The 24,845-nt window shown below is 33.5% G+C and overlaps 3 protein-coding genes across 4 annotated transcripts; 2 read left to right on the top strand and 1 right to left on the bottom strand.

Annotated features, from left to right (window-relative positions):
* Positions 1 to 6,364: 6,364 nt before the first annotated feature.
* Positions 6,365 to 9,441, bottom strand: LOC131849307 (ecdysone oxidase-like). The gene is made up of 3 exons (XM_059199349.1): positions 9,327 to 9,441; positions 8,400 to 8,533; positions 6,365 to 7,861 (listed from the first exon to the last, which is right to left on the bottom strand). Exons 1-3 carry the CDS (start codon positions 9,439 to 9,441, stop codon positions 6,365 to 6,367), a joined length of 1,746 nt encoding a protein of 581 aa, XP_059055332.1.
* A 5,850-nt stretch (positions 9,442 to 15,291) lies between these two features.
* LOC131849286 (uncharacterized) lies at positions 15,292 to 16,082 on the top strand. Its single transcript, XM_059199328.1, has one exon. It carries the CDS (start codon positions 15,480 to 15,482, stop codon positions 16,026 to 16,028), a length of 549 nt encoding a protein of 182 aa, XP_059055311.1. The 5' UTR covers positions 15,292 to 15,479; the 3' UTR covers positions 16,029 to 16,082.
* A 1,018-nt stretch (positions 16,083 to 17,100) lies between these two features.
* Positions 17,101 to 21,320, top strand: LOC131849242 (lactoylglutathione lyase). Of its 2 annotated transcripts, none has more exons than XM_059199274.1 (5): positions 17,101 to 17,258; positions 18,995 to 19,067; positions 20,108 to 20,331; positions 20,741 to 20,851; positions 21,111 to 21,320. In XM_059199274.1, the coding sequence occupies exons 2-5, from the start codon at positions 18,999 to 19,001 to the stop codon at positions 21,232 to 21,234; spliced, it is 528 nt and encodes a 175-aa protein (XP_059055257.1). In that variant the 5' UTR covers positions 17,101 to 17,258; positions 18,995 to 18,998; the 3' UTR covers positions 21,235 to 21,320. The 2 variants fall into 2 exon arrangements, with proteins under 2 accessions (XP_059055257.1, XP_059055266.1); XM_059199283.1 differs by having other exon boundaries at positions 17,101 to 17,311.
* The last annotated feature ends 3,525 nt before the right edge of the window (positions 21,321 to 24,845 follow it).

Here is a 24,845-nt window from a genome sequence, read left to right as displayed (position 1 = left end):
ACTAATAATATTGCTCTTTTTATTTTATATTTATTTTAATTATTATTTTCACCCTCAAATGGGTTGAAGCTAAAAATCAGTGTTTTGTTCCTTGAACAATGTTCCACGCTGAGCTTCGACCTTTTTGTATTGCTACAGATCACACATAATAACACAATTTTATAAATTTTATGTTGTATTATGTATTTCATATTCTTATGAACATGTTGTGTGTGATTAGTAACAAACAAATAAACGATATATCTATCTATATATCTAATTATATTCTCTTATGCACTAGCTTTTACCAGCGGCTTCGCTCGCATTGAATCCATTAAATAAGTATCGGAGGTCATTACAATAGAAACGAATCAATATGAAAGTACTTCATTACTGAGTGCGCTGAATTTTTTTGAATTTTTATGAAAAATATTTTAATTAAAAAGTATGCCATGTTCAAAATTTTCAAATTCTAATTCTAATTCAGGATATGTCTATTCATGTAGGTCTATTACAGACTCTTATGATATGTCAAATCTACCGTCAGTTCGGAATGATATCGAGATGATAAGAACTGAGGGTCATTCTAATACCTCTAAGAACATGTGTACAAAAATTCACGATGATCGGTCTGAACTGATCATCGTGAATTTTTGTACACATATTCACAGTAGTTTTTGCGTGAAAGTGTAACGAACAACCTAACTTTCACATTTACAGGATTTACAAACTATATACGTTTAAAAAAAACAAAATCTAGTACTTTCAAAATTCATAAAATCAAAATATCTTTATTCATATAGGTCTATTACAGACTCTTATGATATATCAAATCTACCATCAGTTTGGAGTGATTCCAGATAAGAAGAACTGACAAGAAACTCAGCTCGTATTCTTTTCAAATAAATGTTATACATGTTTACAATAATACAATCAAAAATGTAAAAGCAAATAGTCTAATCAGTGTTCGTAACCCGAATAGACCAGTCCCTACAAGCAGCACCCGTTCACGAGTATGACGGACTTCCTACATGTTGCCATGGATGACGCAATGCTGCTCTCGTTTGTGCTAACGGTATATGCTGGCGGGGCACCAGTAGAGGATGATAAGATGAGTATGAGGCCAGGTCAGTTGGCCCATCGTGACAAACTCAGTAGAAATTGACCACAATCGTTTTAAAGGGAGACCAGGTGGAGTCAATAGGAGAATGGCAATAAATAACAGCATATTTGGGGAAAGGGGATCCACATTACTGGATTAAGCCCATTGCTAGCCATGTAGAACCATATCAGGTTGACCTTCACGCGCTACCCCCTGGAAATTCCTGTTAAATTTGCCACGACAGGTTTTTTTTATGGGTGATTATATAATGGTGCACCCGCCTGCGCTAACGGTATACGCTGACGGGGCACCAGTGGAAGATGATAAGCTGAGCCTGAGGTCAGGTCAGTTAGCCCATCGTGAAAAATTCACGAAGAATTTATCACGATGGTTTCCAGGGGGAACCTGAGATCAACCAGACATGGTATATTGCTAGCAATGAGATCATCAGTCCACATTACTAACAATCTCTTTTACCTTACCACGATGGGTTAACTGACCTGACCTCAAGCTCCACTGATGCCCCGCCAGCATACACCGTTAGCACAGGCTGTAGCACCATTGCATCATCCATGACATGTAGGAAGTTCGTCATACTCGTGAATGCTGCTTGTGGAGACTGGTTTATTAGAGCTGATGAGTGCTTTTTCATCCCTTAAAAATAATAGCATATCCAGTGTTATTATATCTGAGTACCAGAGCAGGCCATGTTCTGCTTAACAACTTTTTCGTTGATGTTTTGTTTACAAGTTAAATACAGGTCTACGTTAATTTGCAATTGTACTATTGTAATATAACATAGTGGTCTAGTGGGTTACTACTCTTATTTAAATATCAAAGGCAGTGAGTTCGAATATGACTCAACAAAAATGCAACACAGCTTTTTTTTTTTTTCGTTCTAGTCTAATGCTGTTGGCCGTAGCTGGCCTTTACAGCTTCATCGGACGTTAGAGGGCGAGTGCAGATGGCACTCCAAACCAGAGGAAACTTATGGAGCGGCTGAAGGCCAGCTCCTGCCTGACGGATACGTCTTTACTCTGAGGGCACCACTAGGGGTATTTTTTTTTTGTGGATGGATAATGGAATGGTGCACCCGCCTGCGCTAACGGTTTACGCTGGCGGGGCACCAGTGGAGGATGATAAGATGAGCATGAGGTCAGGTCAGTTAGCCCATCGTGACAAATTCACCAGGAATTTAACACGATGGTTTCCAGGGGGAACCGCGTGGAGGTCGACCTGACATGGTACATTGCTAGCAATGGGGTTATCAATCCACATAACTAACAATCCCCTACCCCCCCACCACTAGTGGTTCGAACCTCGGCTCAGGCCGTCGTAATTTCAAGCCCCGTATGAATTGGATGGGGGATCGATAGGGGATGGGGGATCGATCGGCACAAGCTTGTAAGATGAACGCAACTTCTATTGTGAGGAGGCGATTGTTAATGTGGACTAATAACCCCATTGCTAGCAATGTATGGTACATCAAGGTCAGGTTGACCTCCACGCGGATTCCCCTGGAAACCATCGTGGTAAATTGCCATTTGCCATGATGGGATAACTGACCTGACCTCATGCTTATCTTATCATCCTCCACTGGTGCCCTGCCAGCGTAAATCGTTAGCACAGGCAGGTGGATCATTCCATTATCATCCATAAAAAAAACCACTTTATTGACAGTTGACAATAATAGAAACATGAGTTTCAGATTAATATAATACAAAACCTTACATGTTTATTAGAAAAGAATAGAATAGAATAGTTACTCCTTATTACATCAGCTGCCTGCGAAAAAAGTTCCATATAAATCGATCCAGCCATTTCAGAGATCAGCCGGAACAAAGAAACAGACAGACAGACAAAAATTGCAAAAAGTGTTATTTTGGTGTATGTATCGTATTTATATTCATAGGCATGTAGTAAAAAACGGTTATTTCAATATTACAAACAGACACTCCAATTTTATTTATATGTATAGATAATTTATTAATAGTATAAATATTATGGTACATTTCTTTTTTATAATTGTTTTCTTTTCTGTTTATTCTTGTACTTTATGTGTTTTGTGTACGGTTTATTGTTTTTTTTCTGTTAGGAGTGTCGTATTTCTAAGTATCTATTGAATAAACACCATTTCATTTCATATGAAGGTCGCTAAATAACCGTAAGAGGAGAGAGGGGGTTGTTACTGTGTACCATGTCGGTTTAACCTCCACGCGGTCACCCCTGGTACCCATCGTGAATAATTAGTGAACTTCATGTCCATCTTATCATGAGTAAAGAAGAACCAGAGTGACCAACATAGCCCGAAGAATTGCGACACTGAAGTGGCAATGGGCAGGGCACATAGCTCGTAGCACACATGGCCGTTGGAGCAATAAAGTCCTCGAGAGTCGCCCATGGACAGGAAGACGCAGTAAGAAGGCCTCCAGCAAGGTGGACCGACGATCTGGTCAAGATCGCTGGAAGGCGTTGGATGCGAGCAGCGCAGGACCGATCGTCTTGGAGATCTTTGGGGGAGGCCTATGTTCAGCAGTAGACGTCTTCCGGGCTGAGATGATGATGATGATGATGCCCATCTTATCATCTTCCACTGGTGCCCCGCCAGCGTAAACCATTAGAGCAGGCGGGTGCACCATTCCCCTATCATTAATTAATATTTTACAGCATATCCTGTATTTATTTATTTATTTCTACCTCCACTTTATTTCTTTGGATGTTTTGTCTTGCTGATGAATTTATATGATCTTTAACTAATTGATTAATTGTTTGAGTAATCCAATTCTGTACCTAGTTAAAGTAATTTAATCTGATTAATATTAGAACAGAAGGTAAATTACATCTATATATATAAATATAAATAAAATTGGAGCATCTGTTTGTAAAATTGAAATAAACGTTTTTTACTACATGCATATGAATATAAATACGGTATATACACCAAAATAACATTTTTTTAAATTTTTGTCTGTTTGTCTGACTGTTTGTTCCGGCTACTCTCTGAAATGGCTAGATCGATTTTGACGGGACTTTTTTTTACGGTAACTGATGTAATAAGGTGTAACTTAGGATACTTTTATTTTAGGAAAATAAATTCCACGCGGACGAAGTCGTGGGTACAGCTAGTTTCAAATAAAACCCATTAACTCTATTGGAGTGTCATGTTTCAAATTAGGATAATAGTCCAAATTAAAGGTACAAAACAATATATATTGATTACAGTTATCTATAGTGAACATGATTTTCGTCATTTTCTGTACAAATGTTTCCTGATTTTCTTCTTTTTATAAATAACTAGCTATTCGGCCCGGCTTCGCCCGGGTGTACATGTATTATACATACAAACCTTCCTCTTGAATCACTCTATCTATTAAAAAAACCGCTTTAAAATCCGTTGCGTAGTTTTAAAGACTTAAGCATACATAGGGACAGACAGCGACAGCGACTTTGTTTTATACAAAATAAAGTCGCTGTCGCTGTGTATGTAATTGTAATAATAATAATAATAATAATAATAATCTATTATTACATATTTTCTGGAGAAAAGAGACGAGGGTTTGCATAGAGAGGTCATAGAATGTGACAAAGGATTCACCCCTCTTTCTCTGGCTAAAGAGGACTGGCGAAAATTTAAGTCCTGGGTAAGACCTAAATCAGCGGGAGACCATGTGGAAAGAGAAGGAGTTGCACGGAAGGTTCTTCAAAGCCCTTCACGGGCCGTACGTCAACACGAAGACCTCCGTGCACTGGCTACAGTTCGGTGATCTCTTCGGAGAGACCGAGGGTTTTGTCTGTGCAATACAGGATCAGGTGGTTAAGACGATATAAATACTATAAGCACATTCTGAAGAGATGGCACTGAGGACATCTGTCGAGGCATGTCGCCATCCCGGAGAGTCACTCAGACATGTGCTTTCGGTTGTTCACAATCTTGCCAACACTGAGTACATGCACAGACACAACCAGGTAGCCAAAATACTCCATCAAGAACTAAGCTCTGAAGTACGGCCTCACAAAGCGAATGAGAGGTTGCCGTACTATAAGTACGAGCCCCATCCGGTCCTCGAAGAGCGGCAGCGTCAAATCTCTATTAAACAATGGGACCGATCCATCATCACGGACAGGACCGTTCTTGCGAACAAACCTGATATCGTGGTGATGGATCAACGTTATAATTTTTCCATTGCTGATTTTTGGTGGACATCACCATACCGCATGACGAGAACCTCGTGAAAGCCGAAACTGAGAAAAAGAGAAAGTATCTCAACCTGGCTCACGAGGTGACCGAAATGGTGGGGGGGATGTCCACCGAAATCATTCCAATCGTTATGTCGGTGAACGGTCTTATCCCAACCAGTCTGGAACAACATCTCAGACGGTTGGGATTCCGGGGCGGTTCACTCCCGGGCAAGATGCAGAAAGCGGTGCTGTTAGATTCTGCCCGCATTGTACGCCGGTTTCTGTCCCTTATTAATTGAACCCCGGCCGATATATTCTATTTTTTCCGGGGGTATATTGCCATCTCCTCTCCTTAAGAGGGGAGATGACACACTTTTGGGAAAAAAAAAAAGTAATAATCTTATTTAAAAGGACAATTCACACAGCGCCATCTAGACCCAAGTTAAGCTAGCTAAAGCTTGTGTTATGGGTACTAGATAACTGATACAAATACATACAAATATAATTTTTTTTTAAAATACATACATATTATATATAGAAAACACCCAGATCGATACAAACAATCATACTCATGAATACAAATGTTTGCGCCGTTGCGTAGTTTTAATCGAACTTAAGACCATCGGTCGTAAAGCGGTGTACTAGACCGCTGGACCACCGAGGTCGTCAAATGTAATGTGTCGTGTAAATGAGAAACTTTGTTATTTGGCTTGATATGTGAACGCTTTTGAACAAAATTTGAAATAAATATGTTTTAGAGAAAAGTATTCCAAGATTGAAGATATCCTCTGTTTATCTAATAAAATGTCTACAAACTAGTTTTAATACTTTTTTTTATACTACTATGGTGGCAATCAAGCATACGGCCCATCTAATGGTAAATGGTTACCGTAGCCTATGAACGCCTGAAACACCAGGGGTATCACTTGCGCGTTGCCGACCCTTAAGAAACCTTAATATACCCTTCTTGAAAAGCCCCATGCTGTAGTCTCGTAGGAAAACCTCGGCAGGAAGTTCATTGCACAATCTAAGTGTAAAAATAAAACAGAATCAATAAAACCCCTTTAGCAGTTTTACGTTATTTTATTCTGATGTAGATGCTACTCAACAATATTTCTGCGTCAATATGCTAGCTGCTTTCTCTGCTAGCATTGTAACCGGAGCAACCGGATTACCTCTAGTTATAATCGGCATGGAACTAGCATCGACAACTCTCAATCTATTAACACCAAGCACATTCAATTCAGCATCCAAAACAGATCCCAATGCACATGTACTGGTGTAATGGAAGAGAGATACCACCATATTGGGTATATAACATCTCCAATAATCTCTACTTCTAAATTCATATTGAGAGCAAACTTCCAAATTGAGATCTACTAACTCTGCTCTTACTTCTTTAAATAAAGTGGTATTCTCTATCTGCAATAAATCTTCTATGTATAACAACATGTTTTCTAAATCTTCCTTATCAGAGAAAAATCCTATATCTATTACTGGAGAGTCATATGGATTGGTAGTACGTAACTTTACTGTTCCACGAGATTTAGGATGGAGAATATTGGGTAAGTTGAACAGAATTTCTCTGCTTTCGGCTGCTTTATATAAAGTATTGCAAATATCGTTATTATAGGTAAACACAAAGGAACAAATCTGTATAAGACTATTAGGATCTTGAAAAATGAAGCCAAAGGATTGGTAATCTGGGTAACTTTGGGATTTGTTAAGGGCTATGTTACCAACTATACCTGGAAGAGGAAACTTAAAAGGATTAGGTGGTATAGAAGTAGATGATTCAACATGCGTTCCCGTTCTATAAATTATAGGAACAGCTGCGTGATCTTGTAAGTTCGACCCCACAGGTAAATCTGATATAACGTTTATATTAAATTTCTCTAAATCTTCTTTGGGACCAATCCCTGATAGCATCAGCAATTTTGGACTATTAAATACGCCAGCAGCAACAATAATCTCTTTTCTAGCTCTTAATGTTATCAGTTTATCTTCAATGGCAACATTAACACCAACAGCATTCCTTTCATCATCAAATAGGATTTTAGTTACTAAAGATTGTTTTAACAAAGATAAATTCGTCCGTCCACTTCTGATAGGAAACAAATATGAAAAGGCTGTACTTTGTCTAATTCCATTTGAAATTGTGTATAAAATTTCCGAGTAACCGAGACTTTCAGTTGTATCTAAAAGAATATCGTACCCAACTTCTTTGAAAGCGTCTAAATATTTATTTGTAACATTGTATGGTTCTCTGGAAGTTCCAACAGTACCGTTGAGTCCATGGCGATCTTTATAAGGGGAATTTAAAATGGCGGAATCTTCTAACTTTTCACTTTTCTTGAAATATGGTAAACAATTATCATAAGTCCATGTCTGATCTTTTGCTATATCAGCCCAAACATCAAAGTCATTTGGGTATCCTCTGCAATATACTTCATGGTTAAGAGAACTAGACCCACCAAGCATCTTTCCACTTGTCAATTCCAAGTTCTTGTTTACATGAGTTTGTGCAAAATAACCGTTGTCTTCAGATGTATAATTCCAGTCATATTTCGAGAATGGTAGAAACTGAAATAATGCTGGTAGCTAAAAAGAAAACAAATTTGAATGAATAAAAGCTAAATCAAATAACGACGACAAATAATCATCAGTTGTAGCTATGATACTGTATGTAAGTAAACTATGAATTTATTTGTTAGATAGATAGACAAAATATGCTTTATTTGCATTATAGAATGATAGGAAATAGGTACAATGATTAATGATTAAACTAAACATAAACACTACAAGGCTGTTTTATTGCTAAAAGCAAGTTTTTCAAGGCAACATTAAAGTAACGGGTACAAATGTAAGAGATGGTAAGTGACATGCAAACAGGAATAAGGTAAAACTAATGATATAGTCAACAAGGAAAATAATGTTAATTATAATAAAATATACATACAGATACAATACACACATATAATTATTTCATGATGTACTACAAGAAGATAATCAAATAAATATTTCTTAAAATTTAATATAAGTTCCAAAGCTATAGTGTAGAATGTCACATGCAGAGTTAATAAATTCAAAGATAAATTTATTTGAAACCTTGTTTAAGTTGGATTAAAGTTACACTTACAACAGACTCTAGTGGTGGATCTACACCAGCCTCTATACCAAGTACTGTGTACTTTCCATTCTCAGTCAGCCGATTCACCAGCACGCTGCCTGCTGTACCTACACCTATTACGATAAAGTCAAAACTATCTCCATCTGTAAATAAATTACCTTTATTACATTATCAAGGTAAAGCATATTGCTCATCTGCTACTATTTATGAAACAGGATCTTTACATTCATTTACGTCATCATTTTACTACAGATATTTATATGTTCATTGCTAGCAATATTTCTTCTAAAATTCATCTTGGACCTTTCACTCATTGTATTAATATTAACTCAGTCAATATACAAGGAAATACATTAACAGTTCCAAAAAAGATTGCACTAGAAAGAAATAAGTAATTTTTTTTTTAATTGCTAAGATCAGTAACTTATTCTACGCGAATTGCATAAGGTTTTACTACAAACTGCTACAGTCTAGTAATATTACTAATATTAAATTTATTATAATAAAGATTATTTCTGTCTCTTACACATGAGAAGTTTCTTAAATATCAGTTTGTATGCTTATTCCAACTAAATGAATATTATATGAGATACAAAACTATAAAATAATATTAATGTACGAGTCTTTTCACAATTCCACGCACTTTACAAAATTGCAGACTGTGGTAGTAGAGGTATTTCTTAGCATTTATTGGATTCACCGTGCAGGTACTAGTCCATCGTGTGGTAGAGAGGGAAACTCAGAACAGTTCCCGGGACTTGTGACAAGGGTGTAGCTTTAAGGGACCTTGCCGACGTAAACACTCGCCTTCACGAGCTCGTGTTTCTCCGACCAAACAAATCTAATAGAAGCCTGAGTGCTGTTTAGATACAAATCTACTACCTACTACCACAGTCTGTAATCAATCTGCTAGAGAATAAATGGATGCTTACTAACCTTTAACTGGTGTTTCACTGGGCCACAATACAGATGTTACAGAAAATGTAATCGCTAAACCCAAAAGTGCTAACTGCATTGTCCTGATCTGAATTACTGCTGTAGCTGCGTCCATGGTGGTTCGTTTCTGGAGAATCAATAAGTAGCTTTATATTGACGAGAAGGGGGTTTGACAATATGTCTAGTTCACACTGAACAAGAAACTAACTGGTATTTTTTTTTCAATAAAACTAATTACTTCCTAAACCTAGTTTTATATACTTATAGTATAGCTATTTGATAAGAGTTAATGATAAGAATAAACATTAAAAGTCTACAGTGTGCTAATTAAAAACCGCAGAATCGCCTGTAGTCTATACCAATTATACTACACTAATAGTACGCACAACCCTTACATCAGATGGTAGCAGGTTCGATTTCTAGAATGATGAATTCATGAGTATGATTTTTTGTATTGCTCTGGGTGTTTTTTATGTATGTATTTGTGTCAGTTGTTTAATACCCATAAGATATAAAAAATTGCTACGTGAATCCTAAATTATCAGGGTTCTAAATTAGAAGAAATTAATAACTTTCGTTTTCTTAGAGGTCCGCGTGGAGGTCGATTAAATGAGACGTCCAAACAGCTTGCTGTGTAAGATATGTTTCGATTGTCGGTAATAATGGAATGGTGATGATGATGGTGGTCGATGATAATGGAACGGTGCTGCCACCTGCGCTAACGGTTTACGCTGGCGAGGCACCAGTGAAGTACGATTAGATGAGTATGAGGTTAAATCAGTTAGACCATCCTGACGAATTCACGAAGAACTTATCATGATGCTTTCAGACCCGCGTGACGGTGAAACTGACATGGAATTTTGGTAGCAATGGGGACAGCAGAAATTACAGGATAAGGGGCATGAAATATTCTTCTAGTTGGAAATACATGAGTGCTATCACGGATGATAACGTGATGTCCGTAGCGCTGTTCATGTACTTAGACTTCGGTTACCACTTACCACCAAATAGGCCGTTAGCTTCTTTCATTTAGAAATGGATACATAAAAAACGGATAGAAACGATTACCAATAAATTCTCTAATGGAATAGTGCTAGTTGGTAGTTTATATTCACATATTTAAACTTAAAAATGGAAAGTTACAACAATTATTATTTAAAAGATTTCCGAAAATTTTTTTTCGGACCACTCTTATGCTGTTGGCCACAGCTGGCCTTTACAACTTCACCGGACGATAGGGGGTGAGTGCAGAATATTTTGAAGAACTGAAGAAGATTCTTGCTCATTCTTCTTGTGATTAGACAGCTTTATGAATGAGCGGTACGTTAAAAAAAAATAAGTGATGACTATTCAGAACTGCTGCAATGTAAGTTTATTTGAATAAATGATTTTCCATTCTATTCTATTATGTTCTATTCCGTTCCGTTCTATATGTTCTCTGTCTGCCCATTAAAAAACATAGCGTTAAGGTAGTTAAGTTATGCACATAATTTAAGGTAAAAACGTTACCGTATCATGTAAAGTACTGTGTTTATTTATCAAATACACGTAGGCACCTATACCTAATACTGTTAGATTAGGTATATTATTTGCAATGCTGATATTTATTCTACATGCCTTTTGTGTATTTTAAACGTAAGGTTTGTTTATAAACGGTACATAGGTTAACTTTCACGTAAATTTAAATTTATTTACGCAAGTTTTTTTATTATTTATGAGCTGTACCCGTGACTTTGTTGCGTGTAATATTTAAGCACCTTGACCAAATAAATAAAAAATATTCAATAATGTAAAACAAAAAAACCACAGATAATAGTATCATTATGTAATATTATATTATCTGTGGTATCATGTTCTATCTTCAAAAATGACGAATATCATCCCCTATTTTATTTTACCTTAGGGTAACATTTTTACAAACTTTGAATGTAATATTTATTTACATTTAATCAATAAAATAAATACAAGGTTTCAAGTTTAGACCTTTAAAAATGATGAATCTTCCATACAACCCTTCATCTCCTTTTTTAAACCCTTACAACAGTTTTGTCAAATGGGGACCCTTTGTTCGTTTGCCACCATCGTAGTATAAAAAAAATATATAAATAAAGACATTATTATAAATAATTAATAAAAACATTTATTCACCATTTATTTTTACTTTTTTTAATGGCATTAAATAATACATACAACGCCAACTTTTCACCCTTCTACCATCAACCCCTATTTTCTAATAGCGATATTAATTTATATACCAAAACAGCTATTGCTGGGACAGCTAAGCTAATTTTAAATATTTTGGAGAAATAAAGATTTTTTTTTAATTTATAATAATCTATACTAACATTATAAAGCTGAAGAGTATGTTTGTTTGTTTGTACGCACTAATCTCAGTAACGACTGGTTCGAATTGAAAAATTATTTTTGTGTTGGATAGTCTTTGTCGAGGAAGGCTTTGAGCTATATAACATTACGCTACGACCAATAGGAGCGGAGCTGCAATGAAAAATGTTGCAAAAAACATGAAACGCAGACGAATGTACGCGGGTCAGCTAGTAATAATATACACTCTTTATTGTGTATAAAAAAATACATAAGAAGTATGCTAACAAAAGGCGGCCTTATCGCTGAAAGCAATTCAAAAATTCAAAATTCAAAATATATTTATTCATGTACAGACTCTTGTGATATGTCAAATCTACCGTCAGTTCGGAATGATTTCGAGCTGTGACGTATCTTATTTTATTATTTTAATTGAATTCCTTTTTTTAAAAGCCAGTTTATTTACAATGTATATGCACATAAGTGTCTATGTCTAACATTTAAATTAAAATCCCGTGCATGAACAACTATTGCCATGCGGAATCGGAATGATTTCGAGATGAGAAGAACTGATGAGAAACTCATCTCGTATTCTTTTTTTAAATAAATGTTGTACATACTTACAAAAATACAGATTCATTTAAATTCAAATTTGGGAGAATAGAGACCACCAGCATATGATATTACAAAAAACAAAAAATCTGATCAGTGTTCGCAATCTGAACAGACAACACACAAGCTTCTTCACAAGTAGTCTTGAATTAATAATCCATAAATAGAATTAAGGAGATAAATGATTTCAGAAATGATTTGACAAGTAAACGCCGTTACACGTGCCTGAAAAGTTTTCAAACTCTCGATTCGCTGAAATTCACCAGACGACCCATAGAATGTGTGTTTTGTAAGTGAAATATGAAGTACGAAACTTGATTTACGGAGGTACAAATATGAAAGTAAGCATTATTTATTAAAATATTTCAGTACCTAATGCTGTGACCCACTTTTAAATAGCCTCGATGGTCTGGCGGTTAAGAACGCTGCTTCGCTTTCGATTGTCGCGGGTTTGATGCCTGTAAACATTTATATTCATTAGTATGATTATTTGTGTTCGACTGCGTGTTTTCTATGTATATTAAGTATGTATTTCCAAAAATCTAAATGTTTGTATGAGTTACCCATAACAGCGCCATCTAGTCCCACGGTAAACAGAGCTTGTGTTGTGGGTATTAAATAACTGATATAATACTTAGATTTTTTTTTAATCCATACTAAATATACATAGAAAACATACAAATCTTTACAAACAATAATACTCATGAATAAAAATGTTTGTACAAGGAGTAAGGAATCAAACCCGCGACCTTCAGTAGTTAAACGATGTGCTATACCGCTTACAACCAAGACCGTCAAGAAAGACGAGAATAATTGCCAATTGTTAATAAAAGTAAATATTTTCCCTTTCATTCCAGGAAACTTTGCGTCAATACGAACCAGTGAAATATCGTAACAAAATTGTTAGCTTAATTTCATGAAAAAATCCCCAGCAAAATATTAGTTTTCATTCCAGGGTCCTCCGTTTCAATTGGAGTAAATTATTGTAAATTATGGGTAGAATGGATGAAACGGATAATAATGGATGAGCAGGCGGTAAAATTCCTCCGCGCCCCGCTCACAACGGTACCCCAAAATGGGAATCAATAGATTTTGCCTTTTGAACAAACCTAACCAAATTGCCTATTGGCGGACAAAGGGAATTCATTTGAAATCCATAATTTTGCATTGACTACTTATTCATCTTCACACCGAGTCACTTGCAGGGAGGACAGAGTTGAAATACAATCAAACTTAAATGGCATGGACATTTACACATTTCAACTTAAAGATGTAAAGTTGCAACTAAATTATTTAAAAGAGTAACACGTTAGTTTCTTGCTCGTTCTTCTTGTGATGAGACAGCTTTCAGAATGAGCAGTAGATAAAAAAAAATATGACTATTCAAAAGTGCTTAAATGTAAGTTGCTTTGAATTAAGAATTTTCTATTCTATTCTACATTATTGGTCTACTAAATTACATTTCCTAGATTGAAATACGACTTTATTTATTGACTTATTTATTAGACTTTTATATAGACGTAAAAATTTTTATTGCTGTAGTAGACAGCAAAAAAATGTTTCTACATCAAAAATTTTTTGGTCGTCTCCATCCATTAAAAAAATGTATTATCTCACATCATACGTCATTTCAAGTGTTTATTTCTTTAAGCTTTTTTTTATACACTTACAATTTTGAAGTATATACTTAAAAATTGTAATTACATATATAAAGAATGAGGAATTTTAAATATATATTTCAAATTTAATCCTTTCTTCCTTACTAATATTACAAATGCGAAAGTAACTGTCTGTCTGTCTCGCTTTCACGCCGAATCTACTGAACCGATTTAAATGAAATTTGGTACCCAGATAATCTATATCCTGAAACCTTACATAGGTTACTTTTTAATGCGAAAAAAGGGTTGCAATAGGTTGAAAGGGGAGGTGAAAGGTTATATGGAAGATCTTTTATCTCTGTATCTAGTTACGCGACCAACCCAATTGGGGGGAAAGGGATGTTAGCAATGTACCATGTCAATTTGATCACAACTGGCTTATCGTCCTCCACTGGTAACCCGCCAGTAAACCGCTAACACGAGGGGTTGCACCATTCAATTATCATCCATAAGACCAGCCCATTTCCATTTCTTTATTAAGCTATGTTGAAGTGCGTCTTTTATTTCAGTCTTCTTACGAATAATTATGTCTTATTTTATGTATTTTCCCGTTTCAAAGATACATAATAAAATCAGATTTTATTTTGTGTAGGATAAATTTTACTAGAGACATTGTAATTTTATGGTTTTGAAATAGCTATTGTGTTTTTTATGTGTAACAACATCGAGTTTTGCCGTTTTGAAGCAATATATTTGCTTACTCGTGTGTTTGAACTTTGCTCTTTACCAGGATTAAATTACGTAATACAGGACGTAAATATAATTTTGTTAGACCCTATTTGTATACAGCGCCCTCTCTCGTCAAATGGCTTACCTAAGTGTTCATTACTTTTTAATTACGAAATATTACACTAGAGGGCACTTTATCGTAAATTTGACTGTATATGTCAAGGACCATTTAGTTACAAAAGACGTCACTAGATGACAATGTAAACAATGTTTATTTAAATTAAATGGCGACTTTTTGAACAATATTTTACAATATGAAAGATTTAATATAATTACTTCCATCATACTTTCGAGCATTAATTCCAAACTGATATGCAGTATGATTAAATATTTCAGTATGTAAGACCTCGTTTTTGTTTTTTTTTTGTTCTGGTTATCCTTATAAAGGAAAGACGCCTATACAGCCAAGTATAACCCTCCATGATCTAAGAGTTATGTTATTAATGCATTGCAGGCAATTGTTTCATCTCAGATTACTGATTTGTTTTTTTTTAGTTTTATCACAGATAAGATAATGTTACATAGTTTTATTTAAGCAAACCCACACAGCCAAAACGGTAGAGCTGTCTTTATGACAGTTTATGAGACTGATAGTGATTGACAGACACTTGTTTTTTCTTGGATTGTGATAAGTTAGTTATTAAAAATAACATTAAAAAATTATTAATTTTCTTGTGTTTGTGTTGTGCTCAGTTAAAAAAATGATAATACGTCTAGTCTACGTTTTTTAACGTCTACGTCAATTCTCACATTTAATACACATCTTTAAAAAATACAGAAACTTTGAAATTAGTAAAAAGTGAATATAGAACGAGTTATAGTTTTTAAGAAAATGACAAATCAACCGAATAATAACGTACAAAAAATCCCTCTTAAATTATATATACAAGACATATTCCGTGCTGCTTCCACAGACAACAAATATATATACGAATTATTCGGTTCGAAATTTAAAAATGTAATGATTCATGGTGTTGTTAGCGCTCTATACAACACTACAAGTTCAACAACAAATGTAGAACTAAGTGATGCCACTGGCACTATACAAATTTATTACGACAGCACCAAAAACAACAATAGTATTTCACCAAGTAATTGGAATGTATTAACAAATAATTACATTGATGCATCCAAATTTGGCCATCATAATATAACCATAATGTCAGAATTGATGGATAGAATTAGAAACAAAAAGAAATCTATGGGTTTCGAAGAAGGATCCTTTTTGAGTGTTGTCGGGGATATTTTTGTGGATAGTTCTAAAGGTGTGAGAATGATATCTGCGTATGAATGTAATATAACCTCGGCAGCGTATGATATAGTTTGGATGGAGGAACTTAGATATCTGTATGACAAATTTTATCTACAGAATAGAAAATAAAAAACTGATTCTTGTACCTAGACTAAATTAATTAAAATTCATAATAAAATGATACTGATTATTTATAATTAAAATTTAAATAAATATGTTCCAAATTAAAAATTAAATATTTTTAAATTAAGTAGTATAGTTGTTTGTTATTCAGTACCTGAAGCAGTGGGATTACTCTTATAAAGTTATATAAAAAACTTCAATTCAATTTAATTAAAATTTACTTAAAAATGTAATTGTAAATTAAATATTTTTAAATTTGGTTTAGTGGTTATTATTCAGTAAGTGAAGCTATAAAATTGCACTTATAAGTTTATATAAAAAACTTCAATTCTATTAGTATTTAATTATTTCAGGAAGAAATTTATTTCAATTATCTTGTTTCATTCTAATGTATTCACACTTTCAAATTACTCAATAACTATTATTAGCTATGTATGTAAGATTAAAAACCTAAATTGTTTTAAATTTATTAATCAATTTTCAAGGGTTATTTGATAAAACCATAAAATGGTTTTAAAAAATCTCCACACTATTGATTAATACCTAATAGCGCCATTAAATAATATAAAAAAATAAGTGTTTAATTTGTTCCCTACTACCTAAAATATATAAGACTTATTTAATTTAATATAAGACTTATTTAGAACTTTTTTGCCCACTTTTTTTTATATATTATATTTTATTATATTTACAACACTATCAGCCATTTACTGCCTAGTTCAGGTAGCTGCCTTAATTAATATAGACCAGAAATTAAATTAATAATACAATCAGAAAAACTTTACTATATTAATTTCCATGGACTGAAACTTGAATTTAAGATAACGCCATTTTGTTTCAAAGTACTGCTACTAGATGGCGCTGTACGAAAACAAAAAAAAATATTATATTTATATCCATAAACGTAAAATTAATTATATTTAAAAGTTATGGTTCTGGACAAATATTTAAAAAATAATAAGCATTGAAATGATCAAAACATACATTGCTAAGCAAAGAAATGTCACTCATATCAGTCACGTGTTTGTCAGTATTAATATGTTACTTCTCCGTCAGTTTATCAGTCTACATAATTTTTTCCATAAAACGTGATGAAAATATTGAAATAAATTATATTTAGTAAAAAGAAATAACATTAAACTTCGGTTGTTAAATAAAAGTTTATAAATAATAAGATAATTATTCTAATATTTTGTGAGATCATTTATAAAAGCTTCATAGCAGTCTGCTTACAAGGTATATAGAATAGTGTACAGTGCAAAAGTCCAGCTGATAACCGCAAGCCACAGGTCTTGTGAGATTTATACATATTTTCTCACTAATTTGTGTTAACAATTTTTGTTTTCTACTATTATTTCTACTCTATTCACGATCCCTAGAGTCTAGGGGTCCTGCATAGTGTTATAGATAGTAGAAAAATAATGTTGAATTGTTTAGGGCCTAGAATCTAGATATTATAATTTTTAATAAAAAAAAGTCTTGAAAAATGGTCGCTCAAGTCTACTTTATATCTATACATTTGCATCGAAAAAAAAACGGCAAAAATGCAATTTATTTCTTTTAAATGTCTTTTAAATATTTACAGGTTGGTAATGTGAGCAGTGCTCCACTGCATTAAAATAAGGAAATAAATAAGTCCCAAAATGTTATCTTTTTGTATTCTCCCACATGGCAGTGCTACTAGACTAACAGTGAAAACTAGCTGTTCCCGCGACCTCATCAGCATAGAATTTAACTTTATTTTTCAAAAATAAATGTAGTCTAAGTTTACTTTTTTTTAAGGAATACCTTATTACATTATCTACCTGCCAAAAAACATTAAAATCAAAATATTTAAAGTTTTCTTGTATTCTTTAATAAAAATTATATAAAACTATCTGTTCCCGCGACTTCATCCGCGTGGAATTAAACTTTATTTTTCTAAAATAAAAGTAGCCTAAGTTACTCCTTATTACATCATCTACCTGCCAAAAAAAGTGCCCGTCAAAATCGGCCCAGCCATTTCAGATATTAACCATATTTATATTCATATGCATGTACTAAAAAATGGTTATTTCAATATTACAATCAGACACTCCAATTTTATTTATATGTAGAGATGTATAGATTTCTCGCTTGCCAAACTATATTTTGCAACATTCCCAAGGCAGTATATATATCATTCTGTGCATTACTCTTTTCTTTGTATAATGAAAGCTAAAAAAAATATATTATCTTGATTTAAATTAATTTCATCATACTTTACTTTCATATTGAAATACATCATGTATTTCATCAAAGGTCTTTTAAATTAAATCGATTTAACTTTTCCCAATTTAAATATTCATCAAAACATCTAATGATATGTATGTAATGTATCTATGAGTTAACATTTTAAGTTGTATGTCTTTGAGCACCATTTAATTATATATCATATATTGCTTGCTTCATTGTCATTTTGAATAAAACAGTTTTTGTTATTGCTGGATGTAAATTTAAATTATTTGTACTAAACCTCACATTAAAAGTATTCAGTTCGTAATTTATCTTTATATTCATTACACACAGTCTGAAGTTAATATTAGTAATATTAGTATCTATTATTAATGGATATGAAACACTATCAATATCAAATCATTAGTTTGATGAATGCTTGTAAATTGAGTTACAGAATGTTATATTTAAGTACCCTACATATTTGACTTTTTTGGTAAAAAGTTATATTGAGGGTGACAATAAAAGACACACAATTATTATACAACAGTGTTATTTATTACTTCTATAGCAGGAACAAGTTTCTTCATTAATATCAAAGCATTAGTAAAATTTAGTAACAAAATAGGTCCCAGAATGTATCCTTGTGGTACACCTCTTGTTATTTGTTCTGGCTTATTACTGTATGTGTCCAACCTCTCACTTCTCCTATATTCATAATGTTTTTAGTATATTCTAGGCATTGAATATTATTAAAGACAAAATATTTAATGTTGCAGTACAATGAGTGGTGAAGGTATCTCTCCTGAGGAAGTGGAAGCCCTGTGTCAAACCCCTCATCCAGGGACAAAGGTATTTATCTTATTATTTTTAAGGATATTAATGGAATGGTGCACCCATCTGTATGTCATATACCTTTAGTGCAGATGGGTGTACCATTGGCTGGGTTATGATCCTGGAGTAACCATAAAAGTTTGCAGGGTGTCAGTATGGAGGTTGTTCTAACTTGGTACATTGTTATAAGACCCCTAAATTAAGATCTAGGCACATTATTCGGCATTTGTATAGATTTATAATATCTCAGTTCAATTCACACAGCATCATGTAGTCCCAAGCTAAGGAGAGCTTGCAATGAGTTCTAGACTACTAATACATTTTTTTTTGTAAATACATAATGTACTTACAAAACACCCAGATCTATACAAACAATCATATTCCCAAATACAAATGCTTGCACCATGGTAAGTATTTAACCCGTGGCTGTCATTAACATAAATAATTTTATGGTAAATATAGGTATAATTTAAAGGGTATTTAAGGTAATTTATTTACCATAAAAGTATTTATGTTAAGACACGGTTAGCAATAAAAATAAAGCAATACAGGCTGTATGTATATCTAGTTATATAGTACATCTTAAATAGTTTATTTTATTAATGTAACATTGTTTTCTATAAGACATCCAGTTTTGTAGACCTAATAAAAAAAATAATCTTTTATTTATTTATAGCTGTTATTCCGATTGACAAGTTAATTTTGTTCTAGTTTATTTTTACTTTAGTGCCTCAGTTCATCAGCTTGTACAGCTTCTCAAACAGAATACATGTTTCTCAGTCCAACACTTTCCTTCCCCATGTTAGCCCAGTCACTGCCCCTATATCATCCACCCAGATCTTATTCTGTCACCCTCGTTTCCCCTTTCTCATCTCTCGAATAAAACCCCAATCCGTGGGGAAAGATGACTATTAGATAAATAGATAGATAGCTAACCATCTTTTCATCATCATCATCAACAACATCATCATCATCATAAACATCATCATCATCATCATCATCATTTTAGTCCGGAAGACGACCATCTTTTATTAAATCAATAATCTAATAAATTTCAGGACTTCATTTTCCAACAAACAATGTACCGCATCAAAGACCCACGGAAGTCGATTCCGTTCTACACGGGCGTGCTGGGCATGACACTGTTGAATCAGCTACATTTTCCAGAGATGAAGTTCTCGTTATTCTTTATGGGGTATGAGAACCCGGCTGAAGTGCCATCCGACAAGCTGACGAGGAGAATGTGGGCCATGACGCGGAAAGGAAGCCTTGAACTGACATAGTAAGTACTAGCTGGGACTGGTCTGCTCTGATAACTGTGACAGATATAAATCATTACATAGTATAAAATAAGGTCGCTGTTGCTGTCTGTCCGTCCGTATGTATGCTTAAATCTAGTTTTAAAGATTTAAGCGAAGAAAGTCCGAATATACATAGGGACTTTCGGACTTTCTTCGTACGGGTGTACATGTATTATACATATAAACCTTCCTCTTGAATCACTCTATCTATTTAAAAAAACCGCAACAAAATCCGTTGCGTAGTTTTAAACATTTAAGCATACATAGGGACGGACAGACAGCGACAGCGACTTTGTTTTATGTTATGTAATGATTTTTATATGTTTTATATGGCTATTTGCAATCGCAAGCAATAATTAATTTAAAGAAATTAAATTTTAATTATTCCAGCAATTGGGGTACAGAAAGTGACGAGTCTAGCTACCACAACGGTAACACAGATCCGAGAGGCTTTGGGCACATCGGTATCCTGGTACCTGATGTTGAAGCAGCATGTGCCAGGTACCTATCTACTTTTTTTTATATAATTGCATATGAGACAATCTAACAACCTGACGGTAATCAGTACCCATGGCTTATAGACATGAACATGTAGAAATAGAAATAATCTAACATATATTATAAAGAAATAATAATGTTTATTCAAATAAAAAAAAAACTCAAGACAAGCACTTTTAAATAGTCATATTTTTTATTCTACCACTCATTAGCGGTTTAGCTAGACCACCGAGGTCGTCAAATGATAAATTACTGTTTACAGGTTTGAACAGCTAGGAGTGAAATTCATCAAGCGACCACAGGATGGAAAAATGAAAGGGCTGGCGTTCATACAGGATCCAGATGGATACTGGATCGAGATATTCGGCTGTAATGTTGTTTCTTAAACCTCACCGTGTAGGGTAAGGGTACCAAATGTTGATTAGTATGTATTGTCACGATCAGAACCTAGGTTTTTAACTCGAAATCACTAAGGCATTTTTTTAGTTATATATATATAATATATTTTGTTCTTATCTATATGCGATCAGCCAATTAGCTTTTATCATATTTTATAGCTTTCGTTATATGTCGATTTTTTTATGTATGACTAACTGTACCCGCGACTTCGTCCGTGTGGAATTTACCTTTATTTTTCTAAAATAAAAGTAGCCTAAGTTACTCCTTATTACTGTTTGTTAGCCATTTTCTGTATTATACAACGACCAGCTTTTGCCCGCTCGGGTTAATTTATCCCCTTGGGGGTGGAATTTATTAAAATTCTTTCTTTTCTAAAGCTACTATGTCGTAGGCATCCCACGTCATAGTAGCTTTATGCATTCAAAGTTTCAGCCCAATCGGATAAAAATTGTCAAAGTTTCATACAAACTTTCATCCCCTATTTTATCCCCTTGGGGATAGAATTAATCAAAATCCTTTCTTAGCGGATGCCTACGTCATAACATCTACCTACATGCCAAATTTCAGCCCGATCCGTCCAGTGGTTTAGGCTGTGCGTTGATAGATCACTATGTCAATCAGTCACCTTTGAGTTATATATATTTATATATAAATATATATATAGATATAGTATTAAGTAATTATTATCTTCTTTTAGAAGAGTTTAGTACAAATTTTGTTAATTAATGAACTTATAAAAAATTCTATACAGAATTTTGTACCAGTGAATCTGACATAGTTTATATAATCGACGGTCTGTTCTAGTGATAAAGCACGCCTTACTTCCGATGGTCGCGGGTTCGATTCCCGCACGGTACAGACATTTGTATTCATGATTATGATTGTTTGTATCGGTATGAGTGTTTTATATGTATATTATGTATGTATTTAAAGAAAAAGTATCAATGTATTTATGTAAATTATCTAGTACCCATAATATAAGCTCTGCTTAACTTGGGACTAGATGGCGCTGTGTGAATTGTCCAAGACTATTGTTATGTTATTAAAAAGACTAGATTGCTTAGTCAAATGTGTTTTTTATTTCGAGTTCTGATTGTGGCATATATAAAAATTATTAATAGTCATATATATGCATAATAATTAAGATTTATCAATTGATACTATTAATATGATTTCAATATTGTGAAAGTATATGAGATGTAACAAACCAGTTTATTTATTTATTAGAAAAATTGTACAGACATAATATGGTGATTAATATTTATTTTGTCGATTAATATGTTACTAGCCCTTCTACCATCAACCCCTATTAAAAATAGCGGTTGATGGTAGAAGGGTGAAAGTTTAAGGTTGTGTGTATATTTTAGTGCCACATTATAAAAATGTCCAAAAAATAGAAAAATATATTAGTAACAATCTTTATCACTTAGTTTTAAAGACTTAAGCATACATAGGGACAGACAGCGACAGTGACTTTGTTTTATACTATGTAACTAGCTTTTACCCGCGGCGTCGCTGGCGTTAATTTATCCCCTTAGGAGTGGAATTTATCAAAATTCTTTCTTAGGGGATGCCTACGTCATAGTAGTTTTATGCATGCAAAGTCTCAGCCCGATAGGTTTAAAATTGACAAAGTTTCATACAATCTTTCATCCCCTATTTTATCCCCTTAGGGGTAGAATTCATCAAAATCCTTTCTTAGCGGATGCCTACGTCATAACATCTACCTGCATGCCAAATTTCAGCCCGATCCGTCCAGTGGTTTGGGCTGTGCGCTGATAGATCACTATGTCAGTCACCTTTGAGTTTAATATATTTAGATGATTAAGTAATGTGATAATAAATTAATTAAATAGTCAATTCTTGGTACTCCTACCTTCCACGTTGAAGTGAAGTATATAATATAAATTACTTCATATTTATTATAAGGGGTATATAATGTAATTTTTTTAAACTGAAAGTGTATGTATACAATAATATACAGTATCTATATTGTTAACCGGGACTTAACATGAATAGTATTATGGTAAATAAAGGTATTGTAGCCCTCGGTGGTGTAGCGGTTTAACACACCGCTTTACGGCCGATGGTGGCGGGTTTGATTCCTCGTACGATGCAAACATTTGTATTCATGAGTATGATTGTTTGTATCGGTTTTGGTTTTTTTATGTATATTATGTGTGTATTTACAAAATAAAATATCTGAATGTTTATATCAGTTGTCTAGTACACATAACACAAGCTCTGGGACTAGATGGCGCTGTGTTTATTGTCCAGGGTTATTTATGATTATTATTTGCCTCACTTGACGTTTCGTATTTACTATAAAAATATTTATATTAAGACCCGGCTAACAATATAAATAACGAAAGATTATAAATAATTAATCAGTACTAATATTAGGAACAAGTAATTTTTTTTGTATATTATTTTGTAATTTTTTTTTTGTATATTTGATTTATATTTTTTTTTTGTAATGTATATTTGTTTGAACATAAAAATGCGGGACTGATTTTAAAAATTCTTACACTTATAGTAATCTTACATTATCAGTAACATATGCTGTCTTATATAAGCAATGCAGCGGAATACAGGTAGTTGATGATAAATAAATTATTGTAAATTTTGAATAAATTCAAGGCTTGGTTGTTTGGGGACGTGGGTCCATTGAAGAAATTGTCTATATGAAATGTGTACATATTTTTTTGTGGGTGATAATGGAATGGTACACATGCGCTAACGGTTTACGCTGGCGGGGCACCAGTGGAGGATGATATGAGCTTGATGTCAGGTGCCTTTCACGTGGTAGGAACCCTTGGTTTTCCTGATTATATGTGTAAATGATGCATTTTTAAAAGTTGGTTTGCTCAATTCATTAATTATAAATACTAAAATTTGTTAGTCATTGATAAAGATATACGTGTAATATGTCGCATATTGATCGGTCCGCAATTCTTCAAACCTTTCATAATCTGCGAGTAATGCATTAAATAAGATAATGAAATGAAGGTTGAGAATTCTCAGAATAATTGTATTATGTTTTTGTACATTCGTACCATTTAGATGCTATTTAAGTTAGCACTGATAGATACTGACAGAGAGACAGACAGAAATTGTAAAAAATGTAATTTTGGTGTATGTACCGTATTTATATTCATAGCCAAAAATCGGTTATTGCAATATACAAAACAGACACTCCAATTTTATTTATATGTATAAGATATAATAAATATGATCTCCTTTGACTGATTTTGGTCTAAAAACTAAAATAACTTTTGTTTTTTTTTTAATTATTTCTACAATGGAGCAATGTCCCCCCGTGATTAAATTATTTGTTTTTTTTATATCTGTTATTCGATGATTTTTGGTTCTTTTTGTATCTTGTGATACGTGCAATTGTTATACAAACTAGTAATGTAAGTCTGTTTATTAAAACTGTTTAAAATAATTTTAATGAGTTTTATTTTTCAGCCTAAAGACAGTGTTAGAATATTATCTTTGACGGACTCGGTGGTCTAGTGGTTTAGTATAGCGCTTTACTACCGTTAGTCGCGGGTTCCTCTTCATCAACATCATTTCTTTTATAGTTGTCTTTGTT

This window comes from Achroia grisella, unplaced genomic scaffold, assembly GCF_030625045.1.
Source record: "Achroia grisella isolate CSIRO2021 unplaced genomic scaffold, CSIRO_AGI_Agris_v1 utg1107, whole genome shotgun sequence".
Classification (NCBI taxonomy): Eukaryota; Metazoa; Arthropoda; class Insecta; order Lepidoptera; family Pyralidae; genus Achroia; species Achroia grisella.
Note: the sequence above shows the minus strand (reverse complement) of the source record. Positions and strands in the feature narration are given on the sequence as shown.